Source organism: Falco punctatus (assembly GCF_963210335.1).
Source record: "Falco punctatus genome assembly, chromosome: 3".
NCBI lineage: Eukaryota > Metazoa > Chordata > Aves > Falconiformes > Falconidae > Falco > Falco punctatus.
The window spans coordinates 98,083,856-98,109,959 of NC_137582.1; the positions used below are offsets into that span (position 1 = coordinate 98,083,856).

General features: G+C 44.3%; 1 protein-coding gene across 1 annotated transcript in view; it reads right to left on the bottom strand.

Annotated features, from left to right (window-relative positions):
* Nucleotides 1-26,104, bottom strand: part of JARID2 (jumonji and AT-rich interaction domain containing 2) — a 225,032-nt gene that overhangs the window by 124,065 nt on the left and 74,863 nt on the right. Inside the window, exon 2 of the mRNA XM_080381719.1 lies at nt 2,857-2,992. Coding sequence (XP_080237845.1) covers nt 2,857-2,992 — 136 coding nt within the window. The remainder of the gene's footprint in view (nt 1-2,856; nt 2,993-26,104) is intronic.

The window sequence follows — 26,104 nt, forward strand, 5'->3', positions numbered from 1 at the left end:
GGCAAAGCAACTTTTGTAGCATGTTTATGCAACTTCAGCCACTTCAAATCCATAAAAACTTTTTAAAGACACCAGTGGCAAGGGGCTGGTGTGTATTTTACCTTCCTCTACTGCCAAAAGTTAGTACTTCCTACTGAAACAAATTACAGGTTGCAAGTCTATAAATAAATAAATTTAAGGGATGACAGTTATAAAACCAGAACAAAGAAACTCTTTGCACTACAGATGGCAGCAGTAAGATCAAATCCTGCTACCTAGTTGTTTGTGGTCCCCTGAGCTCTCAGAAGTACGTGATATTAATCCAAGCTTCCACATTGAGCAGGGAGCTTGGAAAGCTTAAACTCACTCAGACCTCTCTTTTCCACTCCTGGAAATGGTTAAATTTGCCAGGTACTGGAAGGTGACTCATTTCCAAAAGCTGAAGAAAACATCCTTCAGTGTTCACTAGAGATATCCACAGGGTTGGGCAGCACATAACCTACACTTTCCTTTATGTTTGCAAAGCGCAGCACCCTGACCGGAATTCAGGCCAGGGGAGGCCAGCTTTACAGAGGCACTAAATACATTTAACTTCAAGGTATTTCAGCTAGATTCCCCTTGCCCCCTCCCCCAGAGCTATGGGTGCCGAGTATTAATAAAGAGGTTGCTCACATAAAACTGTATCTAACTGCATGCTACCTTTTGGAGTAACACACAAGAAACACTGGTTGTGGCCTGCATGTGGGAACAACGGCCAAATGCAAGGAAATATTTTTCACTCCAACAGTATGAAATCATAAATCTAAGGCTCACCCTTAAAATACTACTTTTCCCTAAATTCAAAATAGTTCAGTAATTTCTTTGGATGACCTGCTTTTTCCTCAGTCCACGGAGACCTGTGGATTTGAAAATAAACCGCTATGTTTTCTTAAAAGATGTAAAGAACAAATTGTATGTTGAAATATATTTTCTTAATGTCACCACACAATATCAATCCTCCTCCCTTTTGCAAATCTTTTTTCTCTATATAATGAAACATTCTTCCAAGTATCAGTGGATAAAAAAGCTTTTGGACAGCGATGTTGAAACAGAGCAGCACTGAGACAAGACATTTAAAGAACCATTTAGCAAACAGAAAGGGTAACACAGAATATCATTCCAGCTTAAAGAAAAAAAGCCACCAAAAACAAACAAGCAAAAAAGCAACATCCAAAGAACTTATCACCTACTTCCATGAAGGAGAAAAAGCACTGGATGCTACAGTTCTCAATGCTAGAGGCAAGCTCCAAAAACACAGCCTTGCCACTGCCAGAGGAAGCCAGTGGCATACTCTGCGTCTGGTACCTGCATCGACACAACATTCCCAGCCAACTCACTTTCTATCTAAGCTGCCTTTGGAGAAACCAGACACCATAAAAACCTCAGTCATCCTGTAACCTGGCACACCATCAAAGCCTCCTAACACACAATTACTGTGCTTCACGCCTTTAGACTTTTTTCCTTTGACTAAACAAAACCCCCACAATGGAATAAGAAACTTTCCAAGAGAAATTGTGTTTGACAGAAGATCAATGATGCAGAGGTGTTGGAGGGAAAAAAGCCAGTGCTGTTTTGTGTACACCTCCAAGCTTTTTAATGGCTTGCTGCTAAAGCTAGACGCCCCTTCCCATCAGATCAGTATTTGATATTATTACTGAACTCAGAAGTCTGAGGTCTTCTTTAATCACATGAAGGAGTTTGCAACTGCTTATGCAATACAGTAACTTTATGACATTGCCTGTAGTTATTCAGCCGTTCCCCTAGGTTTTTGCCTTGTTGGCAATAACACTCAGTGAAAATGCAGTGAAATTTGACTCACCACGTCAGAAACACAAGCTACATATAAATATGAATAACCTACCAAGCAGTCACCCAGCTGCTGCTTTAATGCATTAGCACATGTATAGCTATGCACATGCCTAAAAAGAGCTGCCATAAACCTCCATAAAGAAACAAATAAGCTCTTGTGAGTGAAGAGAAAACCGTAAGCCTGCCCAGAAATCTGAATCCTGCTAGTCATCACTTTCAAGGCTCAAGCCAGCATGACAAAGCCTTTTCAAGAAAGAGTCCTGTGTCAGAGAGTGAATCTGAAAGAGACACACTTTATATTCACCTCTCAGGACACCATGGCCTTTTTAAGCAAGCTGTAAGGGAAGGGGGAACAACAGATAATAATTGGCCAAAGGATTAAATAAATAAAATTAAACTCCTTTCAAGCCCCTGTCATCTAGGCTTGTCTGCATCTCCCTTTCAAAACCTTTGAATAAACTGCTCTGTGAACTGCTAAACTAGGGGAGGCCAATGTCTCAGCATTTGTGTCCTCTCAGCCCTTTACATCTTTTTATGTAGATCCTATGCTACTTCACCTCTGGACAATAAGACAGCATGGACTAGGAACACTCCAGAGATACAGATGCTGGTTAGCCAGTCTGTTGCATCTAGATGACAGAGTAGGTGAATTCTGCCCGACTGTCCTTCCCCAAGGTAACTGAAGCCCACCACCTTCCAATGGATACCTTCTCTGTTGACGTACTCAGCACACCAGGGAGCAGACTGACCAGAGGAGCCTCCTTTTCTACCGAACAGCAGCCTGTCCCTGTCCTCCCACCTGACACCTACCCTCCAACCCTGATCCCCATCTCAACTGGTTCACCAGGAGCTGAAACATATGGATTGGTCGAGGCAGGCATTTTAAGCACTTCAGAAACAATTTCTTCCGTGCAGATCAAAAGGGCACAGTGCATGCCAGATGGTGCACTGCTCTCCTTCCTTGCTACAGCAGAAGAACCGCATTGAAAAGGACTGAGTCCTTCCAGCGGTACCGCAGAGGCAGCTCACCGTTCACTGCCTTGAGGCTCCCGCTAATGCCATCACCGTGCTGCCGCTTCTGTGCGTTCTTGAACTCCTTCAGAGATAAATAAAGGACCTTCCGCACCACCCTCTCCTCTGACCAGGGAATCCCATCGCTGTCATCCTAAAGAAGACGGAAATGGAAAGGAGACATTAGTTGCATGTTTCTGAAACAAAACTAAAACAAACAAAACGCAGAAGTCTAGGGCTACACAGATTATTTTTAATCAAAAAAATGAGAAGCTGAAGAAAAATACTGTGTAACAAAATGCAACCTAAACTTGATCAGCTCTAACAGAGATCAGAAACATAACTATTGTCAACAAATCAGAGCATCAGTCCCCCTAACCCTTTATCCTGCAGACAGCAGTAGCCACGTGCCAGGTGTTAGACAAGAGGTGAAATTTATTTATTATAATCCTCATAATGAATCCCTTATGGAGAAATTTATCACAGCCAGGAAGTGCTCTCCCAGATAATTAAGAGGGAGGAAAAAAAACCCAAAAACAACTAAATGGAATGTTGCAGAAATTTAAGAGGCAAATTTTGTGAACCAACTTCTCATGTTGCCATTTTGGCCTTAGTTTGTGCTTCTTGGCTCAGGATTTTTTTTCCCTCTGGTTTAGTAATTTACATTTATTGCAGTGTTACAGTGAAGTTGTACATTGATAACAATGAAGTTATTCTGAATTTATCTCAGCATAAAGCCAAGTGGAATTTGGCCCACGGGGCATATGTTTTCTACTTTATTTTTAGGAGACAAATGCTATATTGTCAAAAAGAATATTAATGTATGTCATATTTAGTACTTGCTTTAGTTAAAAGATTAATTCCCTGGAAAAGCATTTCCCTAAAGCCTTTAGCATTCAAATAAATTAAGTCAGCAAATTGATATAAAGACACAAGTGAGATCAGGTAAGTCATCATATTTTCATAAGCCCTATAATTGTCTCAGGGTCTTTAAAAAATCACTATTTGAGCATTCTTGCCCTTGAATTCCTCCAGGGCTACATCACTGCCAAGCAAGATTAACATTTCTAGGTAGACAAATCTTATTTAGGTAGGTGTACCACAGCACGCTGCCACGCCGCACTGGGAACCCCAAAAGCCCCATCTCCGATCCCCACCAGGAGGCAGGAGAGTTTACGATCGTCAAAGCAGTGACCAACACCATCAACTTCAAAAAACAAAACAAAACAAAATAAAACAAAACCTCCCATAGTTTAGGGTGACCAATGTTAGCTTTTTCTTTGCTCCTCTCGCGACATATTGGCATTCAGCTGCTGAATTGTGATCAAAAACATTTCCCCCCCCCCCCCAAAAAAAAAAAAAAAGACTGTATGACAAATTACTTGGCAAAAAAAAAAAAAAAAAAGAGAAAGAAAAAAAAAAGGCAGAAAAAAAAAAAGAAAAAAAAAAGGCAACACAATGAGTACAGTGAAAGCAGCCGGCATTTTGGCAGCGGGATGTGCATTTCACACGAGGGACAAGCTACTATACTTTGAAGAAGGCTGAGCTATGCCCAGGGAGCTTTAGAGCACTGGCAGCTCCGGGCCAAGAAAGCAAACTTTGTAACCCAACACCCACAGCAACCAAAAACAAAAAGATCTCCAGGCAAGCGTTTTAAAAGGACTAGTACATCCAGTTATTTTGTCAACAGAGGTTTACACAAACTCCGGCTTACCATTTTGCTGCCAAGACAACTTCAGCCCTAACCAGAAGCGACACCAGACACGAGAGGGCTGCAGGCTGCTCGACTGTAACAAAGCTTGCCTGAAGATGCCCTCCCCGTTTATGCTCCCACCGACAAGGGCCTGGTGGGACCATCACGCAGTTTTTTCACAGAAACTACTTGCTAAATCCCCAAGGCAATCACGCTCAGTTAGGGAACGGCCACAAGCACCTCCAGCACTATGGAAGCAGTCCTGGGACACCGCTCGCTCCTTCACTGGCGTGTGTACAGATTCCCAATATAACGGGCAGCAAACGCGAGGCAGAGGACGAAGAGCCCTCTGGCCAGGCACACCACACCGCTCCTGACTCAAAGCCTAGATGAGTTACACAGAAAATCTCACAAGAAGCAACAAAGCCATCACTCTGAATTTTTATATATTTTTTTAGCCAGGCATGCACAAGATGCCCAACGACAAGGTGTCCTCAGAGATGTGCCGCTCTCCCGAGCCCCCGTCAGCCTGGGGCCAATCTCCTGTGGAGCATCAGGCCCATCCTGAAGCCACAAACAGATCCCTTCCTCCGTCAGATCCCACAGTCCCTGAGGAGCTGAAGCAGCATGAAAACACCTGTTGGTTCCTGATCCCACTGGCCCTTTTATCCATGCTAAAAATGCCGGGGAGGGGGGAGAATCCTACAGAAATTAATCCCACTTCCAGCCACTGTCACGACAGCTCGCTGCGAGGAGCACGGGGCAGCATTCAGCAGCAACAGGGTGAAACCCTCTGACAGGATCAATCTGTAAAATCAGCATGTGCCGACCAAGTGGCCGATGGCAGTGGGTGAGCGAGGGCTGGCCAGTGCAGCCTGTGCCCCGGGACAGGCTGGTGGCTGTCCCTGCTGCAGGAGGGCAGGAGATGGTCCCCACACCCACAGACCTCTGGCCTAGGCCACCCTCTCGAAGTATTGCTGCGAACAGCCTGAAGTCACGTCCCGCTCCCCAGACAGCCTGCTGGACAAGCCAAAGGATGGCGTGCAATCCGGCACCTTATTTCCTGAGGGATAAGGCCACCAAGATGTCTTCCTGGTGCCAGGCGGAGGCTCCAGCCCTGCTGCAGATGCTCCCACCTTCCCGGGCCACAGTGCCATGGGCGAGGGGATGGGTGCCGGGAGGCAGGAGCACAGACCTCCCTCAGCAGCTCCTGAAGCAAAGCGGCAACATTTCACACCACGCTCAATTCACGGAGCTGTAAAACTCGAGATGAACCATATTAGCTTCATTCCCGCTCTGCAACAGCAGTGCTGCCAACAGAAATGCATCACGAGGGGGTCTCTCCACACCAGAGCCCCCACCAGCCCCCCCATGCCATGCCTGCAGCCGCTGCCCTGCCTACACTGCCCTGTCATGGGCTTTCCCCACCATTCAATTGGAAAAAGGTCCTCAACTTCCCCAATGCTGTGTTATCCAAGGTCAGCAAAAATAAGGGGCGAAGCCACTGCCAACACCCGCGTTCACACGGTTCCATATGCAGGAGCAATAAAAGGGTTTTGCAATCATCGGCAGCATCTTCCCCCGAGCCTGCGGCACAAAAGCAGCCGCAAGCCGGAGAGCAGCTGAGTCGGAGCCCAGCTGAGCCGCTGCTCCGCCGGCAACGCAGCTCCAGCTCCCGACACGTTTAACCATAATTACATGGGTCAGATCGTCTCTGCCTCGTCACGCCAGGGAGGGAGAGCCGCTGTGCGGCCCGCTCTGTGCTCCCACCACCACCGACTGCAGGAATCATCTCGCTTTAGCAAAACAACATACACACGCGTACCCAGAACCATTTAGAAATACACTCCAGTGAAAGCCTGGAGGAATTTAATCTATGTAACTTCTCAAAATCAAACTGAAAGAAAAAATAAAAAAAAACTCAAAGGGACTGACTCTATCGCCGCCTTTAAATCTTTCCACAGGGAGCAGAAATTTAATAATAGATGGCTCTCAGGGCTGGCAGAGAGGGGTATAATATCATCCAACAGCTGGAACTCGGATTCAGAAAAATGTAAGACAGAATTAAAGAACAATTTCTGCAACTGTGCAAGTAATTAGCCATTGAAACAACTTATGGGGAACTAATGGATTGTCCGTTATTGACTTAGACCCAAAAAAAGACTGAATAACATCTTAAATTGTAGGTTCATCACTGCAAGCCCACAGCCTTCGCTGTGCAGGTCAGCCGAGATAATTTCTGCCTCTTAATCCGACAATAAGATTAGTTTATAAACTTAGTAAAAAAGTAACAGACACAAACAACCAGGGAAGCCCTGGAGCAGAATGAAGAAACAGAACTGCATCATTTCCTTTAAACTGCTAAAAAAAATTAATCACGCCGCCTTCTTTGTTACACCATTTCGGGGAACCACACATTGTACATTTATATCTGAACTTCAGCTACCAGGGCAGCCAAGCAACAGCTCAGCAAGTTCAGTCTGAGGGGACAGGGAAGAAGGGCACAGCCCTTGTTCACCTACGCAGGTCATTCCTGCATAGGATGCTACCCCGTGGATCAGGTAGCAGAGCAGCTCTCTTTCACGCTACCTGGCTGGCAGCTTGCTCTTGGCTCTACAGTCATGAAGGTGATGCTTGTAGAAAAGTCCAGCAGGCTCCTGCTGCTGCATACTGCTCATTTGGGAAGAAATAAATATATATACACACACGTGTGTGTGTGTGTGGTTTTGTTATGTGCATATAATACATTAAATCTTCACTACATATATATTAATGTGTGTACGTAAGCTAAAACATATACATATTAATATATAATGCAAATATATAATGCCTATATCAATGTAAATTTATGTAGATATCTACAAATAATTGTCATGGTGTGCTCACTCCCCCACCACCATCCTGACCTTCATTCCCTGTAGCCCTGCTCAAGTGATAACTATCGGTGGCAGCTGTAATGTATGGGTCTGGGATGTAATGTATGGGTCTGGTCGCGGTGATGGCTGCATCGACTCCAAGTGGATTTAGGGGAGACTGATAACAACGCAATAGCCAAGGGCTGGTTTGAACAATGGGCCCACGTAACCACAGTGCTGGTCCAGGTCTGATTCAAGCCAAGTTTGAAAGAAACTAACTTCTGTAGTCAGTATGCAAATATGACTATAAATTATTGTACTCCATAAACAGTGGCTAGCCGAGGGCCCGCTGAGCTCTCCTGCACAGCAGTGGGCTGCGTGCCAGGATCTCCCCCCGAGTGGGGCCATCTCTCAAAGTTACTACTCGAAGCTGAGAGATCCCTTGCCACAACAGATTCTCGGTGAGTGATTAATGGCATGCTAAACTTTGAAATCTTAGCTAAGTGATACAAAGGATTGATTGTGCATATATAATCCTTTAGACATAAACCACTGACCAAGCCTGAGACTAAGTCTCGATCCAGCTGCATCAAAACTCCCTTCTGAGAAGGAGTTTTGAAAGCAGGGGGGTCCTTCCCAAACCTCACGACTCAACAGGAGGGTCTTCCTGACAACCTTGTCTGACCCTGTCCTCTACACAGTAAATAATTGACTATACCTTGCCATCCAATCTTGTTGAACCACTGTCGCGTTTTGCTATCAAACTTTGTTAAATTGCTATAAAATAGATATAAAATATCCATAACCATATTGCTACTTCTGTCTTACAAGTGAAGTGCGTCATTCCATTTCATGACAATAATGCGCATCAATATATAACGTGTATGCATTTGCAATGAAATCAAAATGTGCACCCCCTGTACCTTTCACCATTCACCTACAGCTGAGGTCCTTGGCCACTGCGGTTCAGCTGCCTAGCTTGCACATGTGGCCTACATGCAGCCTTCCTATTTCTGAAGTTACTCATATTCTTAAAAAAAAAGCAAAGCACGCAGAAGCGAAGAGAGAGGCAGGCTTCATGCCACCTCCTGGGTAGGCGAAACGTCAAGTCTGAAGTCACAGGCACCGCTGCATACTGCTTTGCTTCGTAAGCAGCAGCAGAAGCATACGCGTACGCATGACTCGAGCTTCTCCGTTCATTCATCGCCAGATTCAGCATTTTCAGCCTGGCCCGGCCTTGCCTTAAGCAAACAGGAGTCACAGTCCACAGGGTAAACCAGAGCTGGAACAAGGGAGAATGTATGCAGCACTCCATGCTATTTGTTTTACTTTTATGTAAATACTTTAACAGCAGTGATGGTTTTATTTGAGAAGTCAGGACTTTGTAAGGTACAAAGATACTTACAAGCATGTGTGTTATGACTCAGTGTGGCTGGCGAGTTTCCAGCTCTCTCTTTGGGTCTTTCCCAAGCACGCATCTCCTGACCCCATTCTTCATGCCAGGTTGCAGAAAGCAAAACAACAAAACACAACCCCCCTCTTTTTTCTTTTTCCAGTGCTGTAGCCAATGCTCGGTTAAAATCACTGTGGCACCCAGTGCCCTAAATGAATATGCTTTCATGGTTCAACAGCCCCCAGAGAGTCTTTCCCGCAGATGTAAGAAGGTCATTTTGAAGCAATGGGAAAAATAAACCACAAGCTTCTACCCTTTACTCAAGGATATTTTTGAAGGAAAACTATTTCAAAGGGTGGGGTTTTTTTCTCTGTTTAGTTAGCAACAAAACAAAAATCTGTCTTTTGCATGAAAAACAGACAACACGTTTTCAGAGATCATATAAATTACTTTTCAGCCCAAGGACCAAAATGGAAATGTTTGTTTACTAGATTCAAGACCTGCAACAGATTTTTGCCTTTTGGCTGTATATTATCAATGGAAAACAGTTATACCTGGTTTTCTCTAAAAGCCAGACCTAAGAGAAATTAGTGGGAAACCTAGATAAGCCTTCTGCCACTGAAAGAGATCTTCTGTGCAGTCTTGGGCAAGTTACCACTGCTCAGTGCAATTAGCACGCTTATTCATTTACAAAGCCCACTTCCTCTGTATACGCATGGCATGGCGTGAACCTCATGAGAAAGTGCAAAGTCTTACTACTATATCACTCCGTGTACTTCCCCCATTCTTTTAGCAGAGGTCTCCACTCTATTGCAAAGTCCCTTCTCACCACCCCAAACACACATTGTACTCCCAGAGGAAGCCCCTGCTGTCAGCCCATCGGTGCAAACTCCCTCTCCATAATTTGCAGGTGCAAGCGGGCCATCCCATGACCAGATAGCAGAAGCTCCTCTCAGCAGAAACTCCTAACAAAAGTTTGAACTTCCAGGGTAATGATTTGAAATCAGACTCTAATATATTCAACTGAAGCTATATAAATAAAGACTTTTGGCTCCTCCTGGCAGCTATCATGCTGCTTGGACTTCTTACAACCAAGCAGAGCACTGTGCAAACTGGATATACCCATATATACCCACTGTAATAACATTCTTGCTGTCTTTTGCTTACTATCAAGGTCCCTCCACTCCCTTGTCCTCTCAGAATAAAGTTCACACTTACTTAATATTTAACCTTTTAATCAAGTTTAACTATCCAGAGACGATATAGCAGTTTCTCATTTAAAACAAACTGCTTATATTCAGTGAGAAAAAAAGAAAACCTCATGAATGGCTTAAGCTGATGAAGATTGATACAGCTTGGAGACTTTATAGTACAGTGACTCATGCCTTCTGGAAAATGTAATCTGTTCTGTCTAGTTTAGGAAAATAGGTCATGTTTTTAAAATGTGCTAACTAACATGAAGAAAGGGGAAATTTTCTTTATTAATGGTCCTGTTATAGCATTTAAGCGTATCTGGTAATTACAGTGACTTTTTCCTTCTTACTTCCAGAAAACTTCCCCAAAGAACTCGCATTATGTTACAGCCCCCAACTAGCAGAACTGATGTTAGCATGGCAAAGGCGGCGTGGAGGAAAATAAAAATACCTCTTCTTCCTGCTTTAGCACTTCTCCTACAGCTTTCACCCCCTGCAATCTCCTGTTGATTTGCGCTCATTCGCCACCTCCTGCGGCACTGGGACTGCATTCCCTCCTTTCAGACCGATTTCTTCTAAGAGCAGCAGCATGGGAGAGAAACGCTCTGGTTTTTGGGTCACTAAAGGCCTCGGGCACTTTTGAGCCCAGTGAGCTTCAACCTGCTCTTGCAAAAACACACTGGAGTAGAGGAGTTACAGTCGAAATTTCCAAACAACGCAAGTCATGTTTTTATACAGGTTCCCAGAATTGAGGCATCAAGAAATAGTTTTCTTAGGCCAAAAAATAATGACATATTTAAAAGTAGTGGGCTGGTGTGCTGTTTCTTTCACATAAACTGGGAGGCCTCGGTGTTGTGTCTGCACTTCTAGGAAACTACTACTCAATATGAAACTAGCGAAAGCTTGCAAGACATCAACTGTTTCCCCTGTTGGTCTGCCAAGATAAACATGTTTAAAAAAGGCTAAACCCAAACAAATTCAGAGTAAAGCCAGGTCTAAAGTTTCCTAACTTTTACAGCAGGATTTCAACTCAAACCATCTCACTGACAGCAGTGATTCCACTGCTATGACTTTCTTAGACCAGACCAGGAATCTATTCAACTACTTTGCTACCAAAGCGCCAGCGTTTCAGGCTCCAATGAGAGCCAGCAGCATGGAGCAGGAAGCCACAAAATGCCAAGAGTGGCAGAGTGCTGGAAGACAGAGGTGTGAAGGTACAAGATAATTATTCAGACTGGGGCAGCAGTTTTCATAACTGGCTTAAGTGAATGCACCTGCCCCAACCCCAATGCCTGCACTAACCCTTATGTGGCCATTTGGCCACCCTGACTTAGGAAAAAGAGTCAAAATCTCACCCCAAGACAAGAAAAATGATTGTTCTCAGCCAGATCAGCTCCCTTATTACTAGCCATGTGGCCATATGGGAGCTACCGCTGGAGCAGAAAGACAGGGTTGCCCCTTTCAGCATCAACCCACGCCTGGAGAATTGCAAGCCCATCACGACACCAAACCATGGTGCCACTGTAAGGAAGGGAAAGCATCTCAGATGGTATTGAGGAAATTAAAATCACTTTGTATAATGTAACTATTGTACATCCCAAATCCCTCATATTGCGTTCAGATGAACCATACCCCTTTTTTTCACGATGAATTATTTACTTTAGGGGAGTGAAAGGGAAATATACTGAGGGGGGAGGGTGGGTGTATACCTATTAGAGGGACAGGAGCTGCAACACTTCAGGGAGGTCACAGCCTGAGAAGGTACAACCTTCCGTCTGACCATCATTTGTAGCCAGTTTATGCCCAAGCAAAAGCTCTGACCTGATAAATAGGCTCCTTACTCGGTGCTCTCTTCAAAAAAAGTAACGTCTCCTAAAATGCACATCGAATTACCTTCAAAAGGCTATGCTGTATACAGATACACACCTCCTGGCCAAAACCCAAAACAGTTCAAGCATCATTTCCCATGTAGGTGAACAGGTCTAAATCCTTATAAGAAAAACAAACAAACCAACCCGATGGGGGACACTCACGCTGCACGTCTTCATTTCTCTGAAACGCTGTGAAATAATGTATATTTATCTTTGATTACAGACTACTAAAAATTACAGCTGAAATTGGATTAGAAACTTGTGCTGGAAAACAATTTATTGCATAACACAACTCTGACAGCCTGGGTTTCTGGCCACCAACCGAGCCTTTATAAAAATCTGCTGGGCAGCTGCCAAATCAGCTCTTTGAGCCTTGGCATGTCCAACATCTGAGACAGTAGTCAAGGCGGCCACATGTCCTGTGCCATCCACAGACCTGCACTTTTACAGTTAAATAGCTCCGTCAAACAACACAGTAGTATGAGCCATTAAACACACAAAGGTAAAAAAATCTCCTGCAGCTGCAGATATGACAACCCTGGTCATGGTGCAAAAGACCGAGAGCCACACCAGGATTTCTCCTTTTTCAGGATCTGGTATGAATTTCAACATAAATGTAGCTTATCAAGAAGAGGGGAAAAAGAGAAGTGAGAAATGGCAGAGAGCTCCAAAAAAACCACTGCGCTCCTAGCTGAAAATCGCTGCCATTTATAAATTTCACATTCCAAATATTCTTACTCTGTCTCCAGTTCTAATTAAAACTCTCCACCAAGTACACTTCCGACAGACACATAAAACCCAGTATGCACAAAGACTGTTCAGCAGCTCAAGATAATTAAATTCAAATATATTCTTTCTAATTAATTTCATTTTGATTCAGTTCATATTTTTATAAGGTGTTCAAGCTTCAGGATGCAACCATATGAATATGGTCCAATAAAAAGCATTTTCTGCAGTTTAAATGTCTGTTAATAACACCTACAGATGTGAAGTTTAATATGGCTAATCTGATCCTGCTGCATAATACTAATTATCTTAAGACCTTTTTCCACTCTCAAACAGAAAGCTTGATCCTTTACTTGAAAAATACTAACCACTTTTGCATGCCAAAACAGCATCAAGGTAGTAGCTAAGAGAGAAAGATACAACTGTTGTGAGTTTGCCTTCAACAGTTCTACAGGAATTTAAGAGATCTGGGGTTTTGGCATTTCAGAGTGTCTGAAAGGTCAGTGGGATCAATATTTTAGAGCAGCTGGAGTACTATTGATGTGTTTAGCATCCATCCTCATGTGTACAACAGGAGGTCAGCTCTTGTATCATTTCTTTGGTAGGACTTTGGTACCCAGATGATGAAGCCTTGCCTATGGACAGGAAAAGGTCTGCTCATCTATCTGCTTTCTAGGAGTACTGCATTATATACCAGCAAAAATGTGCATCTGCCAATACAAAACATTGCTCCCTCAGTGAAATAAGTACACTAGCCCCAAATGTATATAGTTTAGCTACATTATTTGATATAGCTGTGCCCATAAGGAATGTGATGCCTTCACAGGCTTGAGGCTGGGGACAGAGATCCCCTTGCAGACTCGGGAAGGTCACCATATCCCTGCTGGATGACCCTGCACCAAGCAGAGCGCCTCGCTTACATTTAAACCTTTCCAGTACAAATGGTTTGGGGCTGGTTTAACGAGAGTGAAGCAGGAGGTCTTGGCTCATCTGAGTCACTCCGATGGCACTGCAGTAGCGCACGTTCACATAAGTAGCTCCACTGCCAAAGCTCTGCCAGAGGACCATGGCCAGCAGTGGGGCAAGTGGCATTGCTGAAGCCAGCGCACAGCAAAATCTACCCGTGGGGTAACTTGCCCGGTGATGAACCTCCAAGTTTGCACAGAGCTGACCCCAAGCAGGTCTGGGTGGCGCAAGAAGCCCCTTGCCTTGGCTTGGAAACGTTTAACTCTGTTTCCTCCTCTTTCATGTCAGTCTAAGAGATGCCTGTCATTAAGGCAATCACCAGGTTTAAAAGATTAAAAAAAAGGGGGGAAAAGGAAGGGGAAAAAAAAACACAAACTAAAAAAACAGAACCACCAACCCATCTTGTCAATCTTTAAACCCAGGAGGGATAGCGACAGAGCCAAACGTGCTGAACCTATTGCTGGGAAATCTCAGGATACTGGGGACTGAATCAATTTTACTGAAGTGAATGGGGAACTAAATCAGTCGTATCGACACAGGCTCCTGGGATGGACACGCTGACACTGCACTAGCTGATTTTGCTTGATGTACTACCCAAAAAACGAGGTATTTATCAGGTGCATTTTGTCCTTGTTTACATTCCCGACTGGCAGAATATCGTTTAAAGCTGGGGGAGAAGTCTCCACTAATGCTGAGAGAAATAAACTAAACCAAACCCGTACTCTTCACTCGTAAGCCAATTACAGAAGACACATGAGGAGACTCTAAATGTATTTTCAGATCAGTTTAGTTACATCAGCAAATTTTCTACATTAAGTTAAGCTATATAATCAGTGAAAACCTACGCTCTAAAGCTTTACCAAGCTCGCCCTTCAGTATTACATGTATTTGACTTCCAAAATACTACCCAGCAAACAAATAATGGTATTTTCGGAGCACAGAGAACCAAGTAATAAAACTGGTATTTGCTCCATGAGGCAATTGCTCAGTACCAAATCAGGTGGACGTATCCCAGTAAGGCCCGCAATAACCGGTGCCAGAGGAGGGTAAAAGGCCATTACCTGGAATTGAAGTTGCAACAGATGGCTCGGGGTACCAAAGTCAAGAATTTCAGACAGAGCTAGGCTGAAGCGCTGCTCTGCCACACGCAAGCTTCAGTTCTTGCTACAACTTAAAACATGAAAGAGGAGGAAGAGCTAATGGCTACTGGCAACACAAATATCTGCCTGAATTAGTGAAGCCACATAGCAGTTTCCTAATTGCACAGAATGCTGTTTAACACACAGGTGTTTCACAACAACCGGATCTGTGTTAAACTGATAAGAAAAACACATAATCAAGTTTTGACCTCTCCACGATCTTTTCCTCCCAACCCCCCCTTTTTAAAAAAAATAAACCAACAAGTCTGCAGGAGAACTTCCAAAATAACGGCACAATCATTTTTCCTTCGCTTCTGCAGGTTTCTTGGCAGGTGGTGCTGGGTCGGTGCCAGGTGGCACAGCACCGGGGCAGGGACGATGGGCAGGCAGGGTACCAGGTGCCCACACTGGCACAGTCTGTGCAGCTGGATGTCTGCAGAGAACAAGCCCCTCCACTCCCCCAGAACTGTTTGGGTTAGCGTTCAATTCCCTCATCCCTCCTCCTCTCCCTGATCAATTGCAACATTCAAACTTTACTGAAGATATTAGAAGCACATCAAAGACAACCATTAAGCTTTTAAGTGCACTAATTGACATTTTAGCACTTACAAATCCATCTATGTGTTCTATCACTCAATTTAAGAGACTTGCTTCCCCGCCTGGTAAGAGTTCCCCATGTCTTTAGCAGGCAGAGGGGGGATTTTCAAAGCTGCTTTTTTTTTTTCCCCCTCAGGATTTTAGAGAATTCAAATTACAAATATAATGCACTTCAAAAAGTAACACATTTCACAAATTTAAGAGCTCTTCCATAAAAGCTGTAAATGGCATCACAGCTATAACTCACAGGCTTCTAAGCTCCAATGAATTCTGCAGCTGTTATGGCACGTCGAAGCCAAATCATTGTTACCTTCACACTACCACAACTGAATACCGCAGCTATGCAGAATTACAAACTGCATGGTGCTACATTTAAAAAAAAAAGGGGGGGGGGGGGGGGGTCGCACAGAGATAAAGAGAGAAAAAAACCCAAACCCTGGGTGATTCTGCAGCTCCTTCTTTTCCTCCTTTACAAAGCTAGCAGATGCTAAAACTGTAAGTGACTTGCTTTAGGTTTTCCTATAGTGACTATCCCACAACAGGGTCCAGCGAAGCATTTCAGAACAACACCCCCACCATGGATGCTGTAAAATCAGAGGACACAGCGGTCCCCTCCCCAGGTACAGTGACTTACGGCAGATGAGCCACTACCCAGCGGCTGAGACCAGCCTCTGATTGCAGAAAAGCATCTCAATGACAGCAGGTCTGGACCCTTCTTCTATTACTGTCACATACCAACATGTTCACCTTCTGTTCTGTTAGAGAAATCCTCATTCAGTCCCAATATTTAAAGCAACAAGAAAGATCAAATTAAATTCTCAGGATTTTAAGCCATTCAGTTCATTGCTAGATCTATTTTAGGGTCTGAGGCTGCCAGCCACCCCCACAGAATCTGCGCACTAAACAAGGCTTTTGACAGGCTTGTTTATAGCTTCTGCAGCAATCAAAGGCAAAACATTACAAATCAAAGAACCAGGAGACAAATACAGTACTGTGCATAACAGAAACCTCAAAAAGCTAGCCAGCAGCAAACCTGCTGCTCACTGCACCCCGCACAGCAATACGAGATAACACAGGAAAACAGAGAAATAGACAGTTCAAGTAAGAACACGTTTGTGCTGTACGTATGCAAACAACTGCAGGCAGGACCCCTGAAACACACATCCATCAAAAGAAGTGGATGCAGAACGGCAAGACAAGGACCAGGCCAAATTATTCATTTTCTCCAAAAGCACCATGGGGGAAGGGTCATAATTTAAGGATTCCAGTTTAAAGATTGCAGGGGACTTCAGATTTTTACTGGTATCAGAAAAACACCCAACAAAACAAACAGGAATGGACAATGTACAGTATTTCTGTGGCTGGGATTTAAATGGAAATGCAGAGACTGCCTTCTGGGACCTAGGCAGTTACACTACACAAGGCAGTTACCCCCAGCCCATCCTTTCCTTAGAGAAGGCAAAACACATCTTCTGTTCGGTTCTTCTCTATGTTGAACATGTGGTAAGAATGGAGTCAGTTTTACTCAGTGAAACACACCGAGTATCGCCCGTACTTCAGCAAACTCACCATGTCAGGGAAGCATCTAAGATGTACATTAAAATTACACCCAGAAGAAATTTAGTGGTACGCCTTTGCTACTGTGTTCCTTTAAACCTTTCACCTCTTAAACTGCGAGTTCAATGTCAGATTATAAACATCATAAAAGCTCATAAAAACCAATCATAAAACTGCCAGCTCATTTCAAGATTATTTGCTCTTAGCCTTGCAAAAACATCACGAGCAGTACCAGAATTGCATCATCTCTCTGCAAACCACCAACCCCTCTTCATTTGCACCAAGCTTCGGTCACTGCAATCACCCCATTCGGTTACTGGGACGGGCAGGCGGCGCAGCCTTTCCGTGGAGGTGGACCTTTATGGGCGAGCTTCACAGCGCATCACCCACCTGCTAAACCATCCTGAGCAATGTTCCCAACAGCAGCTTATGACAAAATCATCTGCTACTTCACCTTCCTCTGGCAAAACCTAGCTCTGTGTGTTACCAGCACAACTGACAAGAGACGTGAAAGCCTCCTACAACTGCAGCAGCCGGAGCAAACGCCAAGTTAGGATTTCGGGCCTCCATCCCACACAGTGGTGTCTACCTGCAGCCTTGCGAGAGGCTGAGGCAGGCAGCATGGCACCTGCCCAGAGAGCAGGCAAAAGCACAGGCTGAGTGAGATACCTCCCACACATCATTACCACCAGGTGCCTGTTGTTTGCATCAGGCTGCAGTCGGAAAAGAGGCAGCATTTCGTTATTTGGGCTGGGTTTCCTGCCTGACCAGCCACACCGTTTCACCCCTCTCTAGGGAAAAGACTGTGGGCTGGATGGAAGCTGTCTGTTAGCTTCTCTGTGGAAAAGGATGGGTTTAGTGGAGTTGTCACGGGGGTCTAAGCAGAGCAGAGCTTATCAACCACAGGTTTATGCCAAAACATTCCAGAAACCGGCTAAACCGTATCTAGCATAACATCAAGCAATGCCACAGGGAAGTAATGGTTTTGATGCCTAACTGCAATCAAGTCCGTGATTTGTAGGACAGACCATATCCACCCCACCTACAATAAACTCAACCCAATCATCACACTTCAAGCACACCCAAAACCATTCTCATTTTCAGCTCTGCTGGGCTCTTGCAGAAGGTGAAACAGGGAAGGTAAAAAAACAAGGGGGAGGGAGGGGAGTAAGAAGGGAGAGGGGAGAGCCAAAACCAAAGACTGGATTAGGGAGCAGCAGTACATTTTTAGGCATGGATCAGCTCTTTGCAGACTCTTGGCAAACGAGGTGGCAGCACAGAATCACCCAGGCGAGTTGAGGAGCTGTGTTTCTGTTTATTTTAATTCGCAGCCCATTGATTTTACTGTTTTGTGAGTTCACTCATGAGTAATACTGGAACTGGAGGCCGAATGCAATGATGGACTGGGCAAGGCAGATACACCCACCCGAAGTCAGCATCTCCTCAGGGGCCAGCCTCTGCTCCCAGCAAAACAAGCAGCCCAGCCACAGCCCAGCACCAACCCTGTGTGGCTGCATGCAGGCAAGAGATTAACCATCCATCATCACAGCCCACTGCAATTCCTTATCAAATCTCCCTTGACAGATACAAGGAGAAGGGACAGACTGATGATGGTTACACTCCCTGTTGTGGGCAGGCACAAACTTGGTAGCTCGATTTTGCTGCTGGAGCGGTCTTAGATGCACCAGGCACGTGATTACATCCAGCCACGTTACACGAATGCAACAGCCTCTGACAGTGGTGGCTCCAACAGGACACAGGTATTCCTTGGGAGAGCAGATTGTGCTGAATCCTAATTACATTAAAAATAATAATTATTATTTTTTAAAATGGTGTGACTTGTTTAAATGCCTTTGCATTGCTAGGTGACCTACCCCTCCCTGCAACTCCTGCGTCCCAGCTATTGCAAGTTGCTGCATACAGATGTAGCAGCAATGGTACGGCTTAATCAGTCAATGTTTTCACAACACATATTTCAAATATTAAGCACTTATTGAAGACTTAGAAGTTACTGTGTAAATATTTGTATTATATTATACTGCTAACGCTTCCTTGCCAACTGTGGAATTTTAAATCTATCTCGTCTGATAAAGCTTTATTTACATATCACACTGCTCTTGATACTCAACAAAGTGAACTGACTAAATTTACACCAACTCCATTCAAGGAGTACATGTCAGGAAAGAGCAATTCAATGATTTTTCGTCTCTGGTATGTGACTAAACTAAACCACAGGCAGTCACAAGGCTTGTTTTGGGTTGATGCTGTTTTCACTAGGCAACAACGTTCATAGGGAAAGCATCGGAGAAATGCACCTTGCTCTTAAAATATCCCACAACCAGCATGGTCTACACCGAGAGCTATATACTCCCAACATGGAGTCTTACAGTAAGCCTCCTGTCAAAATCTGGGAAGCCAGTGGTGCCCACAGACCTTACACCCACAGCACTGCTGCAGTCTGCTCTGAAGTGCTCCCAGGATGCTACGATGCCCACAGGCACTGCAATAGCCCCAGGGGTACCAGAGCTATTTCCAGAGTTGAAAAACAGGATTTCGTCCACCCATTGGACATGGAGGCAAGCTGAATTTGTTATTTATTTGGGTCAGATTATCACCTCCCACTATTTTACAAGAGGAAGGCCGTGAGAAGCTGCTAATGCTCATACAAGCAGCTAATGCTTGGGAAAACATGGTAAAGACACAACCAGCAGCAAATGCAAACATCATTATTAGTCCCAGACAAAGTACCTTACGTGGAAAAAAAAACAAACAAAAAAAAAACAGCCACCAAAATGCGGTGAATTTTTTTACTATTTCTGAAAAAGGTGACAGGTTTGATTGGGCTGGTTTTCCACACATGCACCAGGAAATACACCCTCTGCAAACCTCTTTTTCCTGCCCCTCCTCTTCTCCCCCAAACAAACCCTAAAAAGCGAAAAGGAGACTTATGAGACTTCCTATCGACTCCAGTAGCCGATACCAAGTTGATCATCACATCAGCTTTGAAAAATCTGTGCGTCTGAAGTACCCACTGTATTGAAGAAAACCCCGTAGCGTGATAATCTGTTTACTCACTGAATCCAACTCACAGATTTATTCTTTATTTTACATACTGAATGAATATTTACTCTCCAATGACTTTAGTTAGACTTGCACAATCATGTGTTGGAAAGGGCGGGGGGAGATGGAGTTGAAGTCGCATGCTACCTTTCGACAGCTCTGCCAGCTGGAAATATGCCATCAATTGTCTGTTCGGTACATGACACGAAAGCAGAGGAGCCTGCTTAATAGAAATTCACTCAATTTCACCATGTTTACTTCGGGTTTAGGAAAATGGCCATGAAGAAGATAGATTAAGTATTATTACTTTTACAAATAGCCTCCTCTCTTATTTTGTAGCAAGCTTTTACCCTCATACCAAATTTATGACATTTCTAATTTAAAACGTTACGGGAATTGGAAGAACGAAGTAGAAATGGGGATATTAGCAGATTTTTCCTTTATTTCAAAATGTGAACAGTATCATACTAAGAAAAGAAAATTATGTCCAAGGGTTCTGTGTGTGTTACCACCAAGCTATGCATTCATTAAATATATATGCATTTCTGTTCTGGAGAAATACGTCCTGCTTCCACAGAAAGTCAGACATACATAAACAAACAGCAGAAAGCAACAATTTTTGTCAGCTGGCTTCATCAAGAAAACCAAAATTCAGTGCAGGGCACTTCTGCACAAATCTTTCCCCTACCTTTTGCTATGCAGAGGGAAGGACAAACAGATGTACACACACACAAAGAAATACACAGCACGTATTGCCCATGACTTGCAGCATCTCAGGCTTCAGGCTGCTGAGCTCAAGCTCGCTATCGCTCACAGCTGCACGACACTGGGCCAATTTACTACCCCCAGCCTACTACAGATAAATAAACAAGCAGCACGCTGTTCACAGGCATCTGTCTTTTTTTTTCCCCCTCCTTACCACTCAAGAAATGCTACTAATACAACAATTACTTAACCATATAAATCTGAGGTTAATAAAAAGACCATGCATTGAGTGACAATATCTACTTTGCCATCGCAGAACTAACTCTTTATTCCCTATAAATAAATGTTATTATCTGGGAATTGAACTCTGAGTGGTGAACTAGTAGCTTGCTTTCTTAGATGCTTCAATACATTAAGTGCTTTGCATTATGGGCAGATCAACTGCTCATTCACTAAGAAAGGTTACCAAAGTGATGCTATAATCTCATTTAGCTCCCCCAGTGTTTACCTTCTATGGCCAGTCTTGGATAGCAGGGAAAAAATGTGCAAGTATAAAGCTGACACATTCAACCATGGAAAGGGAAGAGAAAATACTCACATCCTAGGTTAGAGGTCCTTTTGTTCCTGCTACCTCACTAAAAAGGTACTGTGCCAAAAGTATGAAGAGGTAGAAAGTGATTTACAGATTGGAAAAATTTTGAAATGCAGATGAAAAAGAAGGAAAATCAAAATGCTGCAAAGTAACTGAACTGTTAACCAATCTAGTGCATTTTACCGCAAATCTTACTGGCTAAAAACTTGGATCCATGACCAAAAATAAACACATAAAGACCAAGGCAATGAAAACGAGGACAAAAAAGCATAAACCATTAAGTTTAAAACCAGTCATTCCCTTTGCTCCTTTTTTCTCTGTTTCTGCCCTGTAACTCTTGCCAGGGATGGCAATCAGAGAGGATCCCCACAAAAAAACCCTGCTTCCTGTAATAATAAACCCCCTCACTCCTCTTGAAGAATGAATTTCTGACTTGAAAACTGCTGGCATTTGGAAAATGGGAAGGGAAAGGAAAAAGCTAAAAATTCACCTCCAGAAAGACTGAGAAGGGAAGGGCTGTAGGAGAAAAATAAAGGAGTAAGGTCACTAGTGCAAAAAGAACTTATCTTGCCTCAGCCAGATAAGAAACATTAAAACTAATTAAAAAAGAAAAGTTGGGATAAAAAAAAGTTAAGGCATAGATAACCTAGAAATGTGGTTGGTCCAGGATAAGCAGTCAAGGACAAAGCACCGTCCATGATGCAGCTGGCACCACAATCAGGTTCCATAATAAAACTTATTTTAATTTAGAAAACAGTTTTAAGATCCCAGACAAATTAATTAACTGGGACTAGGCGATGCTCAGGGAGAGGGACCTGTCTGCTGCAGCTTCAGGCATTAGCATCTGCCCAAGAGCATCCTGTGCGGGGTGGAGGCACTGCAGAGGGGCCAAAGCTCAGGAGGGGACCGGCAGCCACCCAGGCCATGGGATGAGTTTCTGAGGGCGCCTGGCACAGCTGGAGGTAGTTGGTGTGGGTGCTCGTGCTCACACTGTAGAGCTGCCACAGCCAAGGAAGGAGGGAAAGACAGACATTGAAACAGAAATCCAGAAAAAGGGGCTCACAAATTGTCCCAAGGACTGGGGATGGAGGGTGGTGGGGCTGCAGCCAGAGCAGTGGTCCTGGCCTGGGATGGGGAGACACCAAGCACAGAAGGGTATCGGGAAGAAGCAGACCCGTGTAGCTGTACTGTAGAAAAGGTTCCCACCATTGTGCCCCACGGCGCATCACCAACGCTGCAAACAGGGGCACTCCCTCAGCCTTGTGCTAGGGTATTTCTCTACTTACCTGAAAGAGAAGAACAGACAAAGCGCATTTCTGCTTGAGCTGAAACTCGGGTTGCTAAAGCACCCTGGGCACAGGATGGCGAGATTTCACTTCTCGGGAACAGAGACTTGCTCACCCACTTGTGCCTTCACACGCGAGCTCCAAGGGCCACTGTGTCCAAAAGGCCACCACACCTGAGCACCCATCCCACTACCCAACCCCAGCGCTGCTCTGCTCCTTAGGCCATTTGCGTGGGGTGAGGAAGAGGTAAGAAGCCAGGCACCCATCCCACCGGAGAACCCGCCGTCACAGATGAGCCCACCTGCAGGGATGTCTGAGCCAGCACAGGGGGAACCAGCCCAGCAAGGAGGAGACAAAATGGCTTCACTTGCTTTTTGCTTTGTTTTCCCCCCTCTCCCTCTTATCTCTATTGCTACATGTAGCTGAAAATAAAACCATTATGGAAGTTGCAAAGCGAAATCAATTAGTAAATGGAATGAGCATCTCTCCATTTTAGGCAAGCATCTTGCAGGGCCCAGCTGCTGCATTTGAGCAATAAAAATGGGGCTGTTTGTTTAATTACTCATTTATCAGAATCAGGCTCAGGCGCTGCTCTGGAAACATGGTCATTCTGCTGTCTGCTGGCAGGGAGCAGGCAAGGCGACGCTCTTGGAGCAGCTTCCCTGGCTGCTGCACCAAGTGAGACAAAAGTAAAAGATTTATCCTGCACACCATGTTCATAGACATAAATTTGACTTAATTAAAACAAGTTGCTCCGTGAGCAGCTGAGTTAATGAGAACTGACTGCATGTGGACCCTTGTGCTCAGCTCCCCCAGCACTGTGCTCCCTGCTGGCCAGCACGCAGCACCCAGCGGCCAGCTCCTGGCCACTGCTCCTCTGGGAATGGCCACCAGCTTCCCTCCCACTCCTCACTTCAGCCACACCACTTGCCAGGAGTTATCTTGGAGAATCCTACCCCTCTTTCCAATTTCCTTGAGATCTGCTGATGGATGACGAACCTGATGGCAAAGGGCAGAAGGACGGTGGGAGCACACTGGGCTACTCCCAGTGCCCTCTTCAGCGCATCCTTGCCTTGCTCCTCCTCACGCCAGGTAGCACAAGCACAAGCATGGCCCAAACCCTCGTGCTGGCCCGCAGCTCCCTGGGCCCCTCACCAGCTTTCCTCCTCTCTAACCAACACAGTGGATTTCTACTCATCTACTTCCAGCCTCCACCAAGAACAGCAGTCAAGACAGCTGTGAAGCAACTTACACTTTGCTGTAATTTTCCCAGATTTTTCTTGCAACAGCTTGGCAGACATCTACCAGCATTACACTTTCAGGAAGGAGGAGGAAACAGAGGGTGAGGAGCAAAGCATGTAATAATCACTAGAAACCTCACAAACCAAGAGAAAGGACATCAGCTCATCCAGTCTGTTCTTGGCATTATCTCACCCCTAACAGTCCAGCTCGGTAGAGCCCAAAATATTCCAACAGCACAACTACATACAACACCTGCAACTGTCTACCCTTGCAAATACCTGCAAACCAAGTCAGAGATGTTATTTTATGAACGCTGCCCACAAATCTCCAATAGGTTCACCTCCTTTTTGGTGTACATTTCTCTAAATACAACTTACAGCTGTCGCTTCTTCACTTTTGGCTCATGTAAGGTCCAGCTTTCTTTTCCTTCTCAACAGAAGGGGAGAATACAGTTTTTAAAATATTACACCAAGTTTACGAGCAAGGTGGCCAAATCTTACAAATCAAGTCTTTAAAAACAGGTACTCCTTTTCCAATGGTTTCCTGCATATTCTGATATCATCTCCCTTGCCTTTATGGACAAAGAGAGCACGTGTTAGGGGCATCTTACTCCAACTAAGAGGGCACGCACTTATGGTCTGGGTTAACAAATCCTTCACACTTACTTCTTCATGAACTAGAAACTGGGGAAGGATGCTACCATTCCCATGACCAACCCAAGACTTTAAATTTAATATTTTTAACTTCATGTTGGTGAATTCTAAGATTTCATACCAATCCAGACTACATAGCTCAGTTTCTAATGTAACACAGTAACTATAAAGTAAGATGCACAGATAGACTATCACTGGCCCGCTGCTTCTCCATCTCTCTGTCAGAAGAAACTGGGTTTATTTTTTTCCTTAATAAACTGAACACAAAAAAAATCCATCACAACAATGATATAATAAACTGAACACAAAAAAAATCCATCACAACAATGATATCCACTTTAAAATGTGTCAGAGTTCCGAGGTCAAAGAAACAGGTCAATTGGAGAGAGAGGCTCTGCAGTTTAATCTAGAATCTGGATGGGACTGAAAATTAAACCAAAACACCAAAACATCTGTAAGGTGGCATTCATCAGTACTATACAAAAGGGGACTGGTGTCCATTCTGTCTTGTGACCACTGTCACAGCCAAGTTTCTTCTCCTATACTTTTGTTGAAGGTTTCAGAGTCGTTGTGGCAAGATGGTTTCTGGACAGGATTCCTCAAGAAAGTGAAGAAACACAAACCTGAACAACGTCTGTGTGGCACACATGAAGAAAACCTTCCGGAAGAAACTAGAAAAGAAATGGTTTACCTCGAATTGGGGTGTCCAGAAAGAAGGCCGCATGAGGTCCCTTCCAGTGTGCTGATCGGAAGAGTGACAAGTGACATCAGACTTGGGTGTGCAGAGCTCATTCATTACCTGCGTTCTGGCACTCACCACAAGTCAACTGCACTTAGGGGAAGTTTCCCTGCACTATGGCAACGCAGATTCAAAACCAGGATTCATCTTTCAGGTCCAAACAGATTGTCATTTCAGCAACCTCGGAAGTGTAAGGGAGGCACCTCTCAAGGAGTCACACTAACAGTCTGGCATTCAGCAACAATCACTGCAAATTCACCGGGAATGATTTACTATAAACTCAAGCAAGCAAACAGCAGCTATCCAAAAATCAGTATTTCCTATTCTGTAGCAACTTTTCTGTTTTTAAATGTACACCTTAAATATATGAAAAGGACATAAAAAAAATTATTGCATGATAATTTAGATCAAGAAACACCATGTCTAAGTGGCATCCACTGAAATGTAAGGTTTTGTTTCTGAAAATTAGAACTCTTTTCCCCATCATTGTACCAAGAATAAATGACTCAAAATGCCTAAAAAATGCTGCTTTGGGGTTTTGTGTGGTTTTGGTTGGGTTTTTTGTTTGGTTTGTTGGGGGGGGGGGGGGGAGAGGTTTGCGTTGGTTTTTTTATTATTATTTTTTGGCAATTCAGTTACAGGTAAATAGCACAGCCTAGGCATTAACAGTCTTAGAATAAGAGAACCACATTAACAGCTGGATAGCAAGATTATGAATCAACTGTGTAGTGCGACTGGAAAGAGAAGTAAAAAATCTGGGGAAATGAGGGCATCTGTCAAGGCCAGAGAGAAGACATTTACCCATTTCAAGGTCTCACGCCTTCCCTGCTCTCCCCAGTTCCCAACCCTTTGCTTCAGCTGCTCCCAAACAGCAACTTTAAAAAATAAAAAACAAAACAAAAAAACCCAAATAAACAAACAAACAAACAAAAACCCACAACAACCCAACCACGTCCTAAAGCTGACTTCATGCTACTACTCCTTCATGCCACTACTCCT